General features: G+C 40.1%; 1 protein-coding gene across 2 annotated transcripts; it reads left to right on the top strand.

Annotated features, from left to right (window-relative positions):
• Window positions 1-4,267: 4,267 nt before the first annotated feature.
• Window positions 4,268-6,484, top strand: LOC143858587 (putative isoaspartyl peptidase/L-asparaginase 2). Of its 2 annotated transcripts, XM_077369265.1 has the most exons (5): window positions 4,268-4,421; window positions 4,454-4,623; window positions 4,905-5,138; window positions 5,252-5,338; window positions 5,842-6,484. In XM_077369265.1, exons 2-5 carry the CDS (start codon window positions 4,456-4,458, stop codon window positions 6,337-6,339), a joined length of 987 nt encoding a protein of 328 aa, XP_077225380.1. In that variant the 5' UTR covers window positions 4,268-4,421; window positions 4,454-4,455; the 3' UTR covers window positions 6,340-6,484. The 2 variants fall into 2 exon arrangements, with proteins under 2 accessions (XP_077225380.1, XP_077225390.1); XM_077369275.1 differs by having other exon boundaries at window positions 4,307-4,623.
• Window positions 6,485-7,760: the final 1,276 nt, after the last annotated feature.

The raw sequence follows: 7,760 nt of genomic DNA, 5'->3' as shown, positions 1-7,760 counted from the left end.
ATTTCATCGAAATTCGAAATTCGAAAAAAAATATTAATTTTTATTCCTTTCCCAACTTTCAGCAGAAATTTCGGCTAAGGTTTCAGCCCAAAAAAACGACATTTTGTGTCTTTACCGAATTTCGCCCGAAATTTCGGGATTTCTTTTGAAATTTCGGTTTCGGCTTGGTCCGAAATTTATGCCGAAACCGAAATTTCAAACCATGGTTTTAGGAGCATGAAAAGCCCCCAAAAACAGGAAAAATAATCCAATTTGAAGTGCCTTAATTTTTCACTGTTTAGGGATTTCTTGTCCGGACCCTGCTAAGCCTCTCCCCCTCCCTCCTTGTCACCTCTTCTTAAACAATTAGGCCAATGAATAATCTTTCATGGAATAATTTTTTCTTGGTTGAAAAAAATGCACTTAGGCCCTGCTTGGATTGGAGAATTTTCTGAAAAGCTTTCGAAAATGAAAGTTTTTCTGAAATTTAATGTTTTTCCATTGATTGATTACATATGAAAAAAAAAATAAAACGGCATGAACCACTGCAGTTCAAGTTTTATTTACAGGGGCCTATAATTTATAATGATATCCCTAAAATTTGTTATTTTCCTCTTAAGTTGTGAAACAAAGAAAAATTCCTAGGAAAATTTTTCTCCAAGAAACGTTTTTCTTGCAAGCCAAACAGCAGACTTGCAAGAAATATTTTTTAGTGTTACATTTTTTGGGTAAAAATGAATATTGATGAGCAATCCGTATGTACCCCTTTTCATAAAGAAAAAGGACATGTTTAGGAGTGGATTGAGGTTGGAAAGCAAACAGATAAATAGCCCAATTAAGGGTGTCAATTTTGGCTCCGGCTCGGAAGCTCGCTCGAGCTCGGCTCGAATCCTTAACGAGCCGAGCCGGCTGGCCAGGCTCGTTAAGCTTAACGAGCCGAGCCCGAGTTAGGCCAGGCTCGGCTCGGCTCGTTAAGGCTCGTTAAGAATTTAATATATATATATATATATATATATAGAGAGAGAGAGAGAGAGAGAGAGAGAGAGAGAGAGAGAGAGAGAAAACGGTTCCTACACATATGTGTAGAGAGTTCTCGACACACTAGCTTAAAATACAGTGGAGGCCCACATTGTTTGGGTGATCCAAGCCATCCATTTTAAAGGCCCTCACATAGATAGGGTGTCTACAAAAAATCAGATCCATAGGATCATCCCAACCCTACGATTTGTGGAGGTAAAATGGATGTCTTTAAACCTTCACAAATTAGTCCATTTTTTGCCTCCACAGTTCGAATGGTTAGGATGATCCTATGGATCTGATTTCTTGTGGACACCCTATCTATGTGAGGGCCTTAAAAATGAATGGTTTGGATCACCCAAATAATGTGGCCCCCCACTGTATTTTAAGCTAGTGTGTAGATAACTTATCTACACATATGTGTAGGAACCGTTATATATATATTATATATTAATATATACACTTAAAGGGTTGTCCAGGGAGTGAAAGGGGAGGCAAAATATGTCACTTCTTTTTTGGAACCCCATTTGTTACTTGGACCACCCCCCTAGTGTAAAAAGAGTAGTAAAAAAACACTAGATAGGGCTGTCCAGGGAAGATGAGGGGTATGAAATTAATATAATTCGAGCTCGATAAGGCTCGCGAGTCTGCTTGACCGAGCCGAGCTTAACGAGCCGAGCCGAGCTGAGCCTGGCCAAGCTCGCCTTGGCTCGGCTCGGCTCGTTTACACCCTTGCCCCAATCAGCACAACGCCTACCTGCATAGTAAGGGCCTACTAGGATTGTCAAAGGAATGGATTCAGGTTGGCTTCAACTTATATCCAGATAATCATCTCTTAGGATCCATATCAATCCTATCCAAACATCTTGGCTCTATTCCCATACAGATCAAAAATCTTCCATTGAACCTTCCATGATCCAACAGATTTTAAAATGGGTGCGAAAATGTAATATTTCCATTAGCCATTAAGTATTTAATAAATGTAAATTAATATCAATTACATAGCATACAAATGGAAATTTACCTATTGCTAATAAGTACCTTATAAATTTAAATTTCTTTATAGCAATTAAAAATCTTTATAAAATTGTAAATTTATATATGGCTGTTAAATAATCTTATAACATAATTATTTTATTTTGTATAATATAATGAAATTTAAATATATGAAAATATTATACACGTGACTAAAAGTTTTGTAAAAAAAGAAAAACATAAATATATAAAATGAAAAATGAAAAGAGGAAACGAAGTATGTTCAGCTGCACGTATAAGCTATCTGTGCATGGCTGCACATACCATAGTGGTGCCACATTTTGGGGGGATCCAAAGCATTCATTTGAAAGGCCCTTCCATGGATAGGGTTTGTACCAAAAATCAGCCCTATAGGATCATCCTAGCCCAATCAAAGTTGGAGGGGAAAATGGACAGACACTGTTTCTGCTCATTTTTTACCTCCACAAATGGCAGGGTTAGGATTATCCTAAAGGGCTGATTTTTGGTACACACCCTATCCATGGAAGGGCCTTTCAAATGAATGCTTTGGATCCCTCCCAAAATGTGGCCCCCACTATGGTATGTGCAGCCATGCACAAATAGCATATTTGTGCAGCTGCACATACTTCATTTCCTCAAATGAAAAATCTGACTACCCCACATTCTAAATTCAAGGATTTTTGGTTGGCAGCACATACACAAAAAAAAAGATAAAAGAAAAAAGAAAAAAGAAAAAAAGAAAAACAAAAGATAAGTGGACATAGGTCCCATGCATGTCCCACTTACATAATTAAATCTGTTGAATTGGCCGGCACTTACATTATGGGGGTGCAACTTGGGTTGGGTCAGGTTGAGATCCTTGCTATGAAATAAAATGAATTAGAATTAACCTGAACCCAGCCCATAAAAGTTCAACCTGAATTCCCAAAATCGATCCGAGTTCACCCTTAACATGTCCACCCCATCACAATTGGTCTTGGACATGATTTTTCATTCATTTAGCTTTGTAAAATGACAAAATAACCCAAAAACATTGTTTCAAATAACTTATATAAATCCACTATCGGCATAATAACATTAGAAATAAAAACAAGATGTATAAGATGACACGGTATTAACTAAGTATGATAAGAATGAGAATTTGAAACCACAAAACACAGAGGCACACAGTCAGATCCTTATCGGATCCAAACCGTTTATTTAATAAGATGTTGGATTTGGATGAAAGACTAACGACTGTGGAACAAGACCAAAAAGGTCAAAAAATCATAAGGGAAGGAGGGTGTAACTGATATTTCCAAATTTTATAAGAAATGACGACGAAACTCGAGAAAAAGTGTTCCACATATCTATCTATTCTTATGTTTTTGGGAAGACAATAACACCTCTTAAGAAGCCCAAGAGGTGCTCTCTAAACCCAATATATCGGGCCCACTGTAATATAAAAAGGAAGCATTTTCTTGCATGATAGAGATGCAGAGTCGTGTTTGGAGCGGCTGCTTTTGTATAGAAAAAACTAAACCCGGGTGTTTCGATCTAGGGAAAAGAAAATTGGGGAAAAAATTCATGAAAACAATATTTGATGGACTTTTTATGAAGATGAAAGTGATGAATGTCAAGAAGTGGGCTACACAGGATCGCATGTGGGGAGTTTCTAAAACCGTGTCTTCACCTAGCCGTCCGTATGGGCATATACAGACCCATTTCTTGCGTCTGAGCATCATGGGGCGAACCAAGCGGTCTCGGTCTGGCAAAGAGACATTTTCTCAGGCACCACTTGAGCCAATAACAAAATGAGTTGGATGCCAATGTTACTCTCCTACCAACCAAATGTTATGTACGTAACCACCAAAAGCCCGAGGAGTGATTTCACGCATTAGGCTGGGCACTATAAACCTATCTCATACCAACCTGGGTTCCACCTTGTCCTATACCTAGGCATGTCCCCACTTAGGACCATAACATTCCTCCACCTTTCCACATCCATTGCCCTTGGGTAGCCTACTTGGTGTTTTTTTTTTCCTTCTTTCTTTCTTCTCAGGTAGCTCCTTCTACGACGCCATTACGCACTTACACCTTAGTGGGCCCGAGTAAACATTATGCACGTGCACAAGATAGTAGCCTTACGATTGAAATAACCTACATTTGGTAGTTTGGTATGATTAAAAATAGAAAGAAAACAAGAAGTCGGGGTACAAGCTGGATGCGGTACAACTGCTTAGTTGTGGGAGAAGAAAGAGGAGAGGCGTGGAAGACTATACAGCCCGTTAACACAAGCATCAAATATAGAGATCTTTCACGACTGGAAAAGCTTATAAATGATGAACGTGGGAGCAAAGGGAGAAACTACGTACATTTCCTTGGTGGTGCGAAAGAAAGAGAAGAGAGAGAGAGAGAGAGAGAGAGAGAGAGAGAGAGAGAGAGAGAGAGAGAGAGAGAGAGAGAGAGAGAGAGAGAGAGATAATGGAAGGTGGAGGATGGGCAATTGGGGTGCATGGAGGTGCTGGTGTTGATCCAAAGTTGCCCCAACAACGTCAAGAAGAGGCCCAAAAACTTATCACACGCTGCCTGCATTTGGGCGTCTCTGCTCTCCGCTCTTCTCTTCCTGCTATTGATGTCGTCGAACTCGTCGTACAAATCATCTTCTTCTTCACTCTTCTCTTCCCTACTTATGCTTTCTTTTATCTCAAGATTGCTTTCAGTTTATGACTCTTGTGTCACTTCTCCCTTTCATCACCATCTACTTAATTACCACTCTTTATACATGTTTCTTAGATTTTCTTGGAAAAACCCAAGAAGGAGGCTTGATGGATCACAGGGCTAAGATCATTCGATGAAGATCGTATCCACATGACACGAATGCGTCTCAAATCTTATCAGCATTTTTCTTATGTATATTTTTTTTATTTCAGGTAAGGGAACTAGAAACGGACCCACTTTTCAATTCAGGACGTGGATCAGCTCTAACGGAGAAAGGAACGGTGGAGATGGAAGCTAGCATCATGGACGGCCCTAAGAGGAGGTGTGGGGCCGTTTCGGGTGTTACAACCGTGAAGAATCCCATATCGCTAGCAAGGCTGGTCATGGATAAATCTCCTCATTCCTATCTTGCCTTCGCTGGCGCTGAGGATTTCGCTAGGCAACAGGTTCTAAATTCTAATCTTCAAACTCACAAGGTTGCATGATGATTCATTTTAAGAGTGGCAATATCAATAAGAGGGGAGAAAAGGAAGTGACGTGTTTCTTTTCTTATGTGAAGGGTGTTCAACTCGTGGACAATACGTTCTTTATCACCGAGGAAAACGTGGGCATGTTAAAGCTTGCCAAAGAGGCAAAGACAATTACGGTATACCTTGTTTTAGTTCTTTTCCTTTTGTTTTTTTTTTTTTTTGCCAACTCATGTGGGCACTATAATATATATTTTAATATTCGCACAAACTCAGCTGGTCTTTTCCTGTTTAAACAGCTCCCAAAAGTTCTCATAACCCCATTAAAAAAGAAAAGATAAACTGATCAGTTTGTGTAATTATTAAAACATGGTAGTGCCAATATCAGTAGCTTATTATTAAGAAACAGAACTTCTTAATAGCCCCTTCGGTCAGTTTGAGTCAGGTTGAGGCCATCCCTAGCCCATGGTTGCATCACTCCAATCCCAATCCAAACCAACACAAGCCTTAACCCGGAAAGGTCTTGAATTTTAATGTTATCAAGACCTATTTGTTTATCTACTATGAGAAGGGGATGAAAATGTAATACATAATTTTCTGTTCTCAGTTGAATTCGAAAGTACATAATTCTGTGGGGTAATGATTTCCTAATAATTTCATTACCATGTTTTGCTATGCACAGTTCGATTACAGAGTCCCTATGGATACATGTAGTGTAGGTGCTGGAGCAGGCAACACCACCTTACAAATGAACGGCCTCCCAATCAGCCTATACTCACAAGAAACTGTTGGGTGTGTCGTGGTGGACGCCCAAGGGCGATGTGCTGCAGCCACCTCCACGGGCGGCCTCATGAATAAGATGAGCGGCCGCATTGGTGACTCTCCTTTGATAGGTTCAGGGACCTATGCCTGTCAACTTTGTGCCATCTCATGCACTGGCGAAGGTGAAGCAATCATACGTGCGACTATGGCTAGAGATGTTGCAGCTGTGATGGAATACAAGGGTCTCTCCCTCCAAGATGCTGTTGACTATGTGATCAAGGAGAGGTTGGATGAAGGTAAGGCTGGCCTTATTGCCGTCTCTAAGGATGGGGAGGTGGCATACGGGTTCAACACGACCGGAATGTTTAGGGGCTTTGCCACTGAAGATGGGTTCATGGAGGTGGGCATTTGGGATTAAAAGTGTGCAATAACTTCAAATGTCATTTCTTTAGTTCAAGGCACGAGCATTCATCATGAAGATTAGTTCTATGGTAAATGATAATTTCCTCTCTTTTGTTCTCGTTCCTAGAAGTGCCAATAAAGGTCACGGTTTACTCGGGATCCTCTCTCCGCATTGATGTCAATCTATCTCCTTTATGCTCTGAATAAAGTTAATCGTTGTTCCAAATATAAAAGTAGATAATAAATGTACGATGGAATTAGGAGCCATGTCTGGCATCCCTAATTTTTTTTCATGATAAATTAATGTCTCCAAGTGGTGAGAGAGGGTTAAGGCGGGTGGGAGAAGGAGAGAGATTTGAGAGAGCACGATTGAGATTAGGGTGAGAAGTGGCTATAGAGTTTTTTGTTTCCTTATTTTTAGCCACTTCACCTGCCTTACCCCTCTCTCACCACTTGGAGACACTAGTTTATCATGGAAAAAATATTCATGGTAGCCGAACGTACCCTAAGTAGCTAATTATATGATTGAATTTCTAATGAGAATACACAGTAATAATGTTAGATTCTTATCACCACGAAGAATGATACTTTGGAGCACCCTTTTTGCTTCTTCTATGCTTTGGAAAATGATAACAAGAGGCTCTTGTTTGAAGGTGTCTGGGTCATTCACTCAGAATAGATTTTTTTGCCTATTTTATCACAAAGAGAGCATTTTTGTCATGAAAAGCAGTTATTAATTTGTGTTATACATGTCATGCGATAGGGAGAGGAAAACGGGTTTACTTTTGCATTTGAATGCCTCATGGTACTCGCAACACTGCTTGTTTGTTTAATGAGAAAAGTACGGAATGAGTGTCATAGTTTCGAGCAATTACGGATTTCGGGTACCTTTTAAAATAAGAATTAAACACGGGGGATTCTTCAAAAAGGGGTGGCGAAAAGACCCCAATACCCTTCTGACATGATCAGCGTCCTCGTATGTTACCTTCCTGATGGAAGAGAACGTCAATCATTATCATCAAAAAGCGTTAAAGCTGCCCACTTTTCACGTCAAATCACGTCATAAGGGGAGTGCATGTGTATCGTTTGGATAATAACGGCTCACATCTCTTTTGGCTTAGAACGGCGACGTTATTGAACATTTTATTATTTCTCACGTCTCTTTTGGCCTAGAACGATGCCAGATTCTTGAGTACGCCGCTGGAATATCAAATACACCGCCGGATTCTAGAGAACGTCGCCGGAATATCAAGGAGTGTGCCGACGGAAATAACGTACGCTGGCGGAATCTCATACAGAGAGGCGATATTATTAAAAGACGTCACCGTTTCATATTGATTTCCACGTGTCTTGGATCCGATCATCTATGCATATGGGCGGGCCAAGATTTAAAAGAACCCAAGGGACTCTGGGTTCAAAGAAAGATTTCAAATCCAA

This window comes from Tasmannia lanceolata, unplaced genomic scaffold (assembly GCF_043159265.1).
Source record: "Tasmannia lanceolata isolate RefF3 unplaced genomic scaffold, GAP_Taslan_0.1 ptg000003l, whole genome shotgun sequence".
Lineage (NCBI taxonomy): Eukaryota > Viridiplantae > Streptophyta > Magnoliopsida > Canellales > Winteraceae > Tasmannia > Tasmannia lanceolata.
The sequence above is the reverse complement of the archived record's forward strand: the minus strand, read 5'-3'. Positions and strand labels throughout refer to the sequence as shown.

What these genes read in the sequence shown, in the direction of transcription:
- LOC143858587 (XM_077369265.1), top strand. Translation starts at nt 4,456, where the DNA reads ATGGAAGGTGGAGGATGGGCAATTGGGGTGCATGGAGGTGCTGGTGTT. An exon ending in TTGATGTCGTCGAACTCGTC is followed by an intron (nt 4,624 to 4,904) that starts GTACAAATCATC and finishes TTTTTATTTCAG; the next exon opens with GTAAGGGAACTAGAAACGGA. An exon ending in AGGATTTCGCTAGGCAACAG is followed by an intron (nt 5,139 to 5,251) that starts GTTCTAAATTCT and finishes TCTTATGTGAAG; the next exon opens with GGTGTTCAACTCGTGGACAA.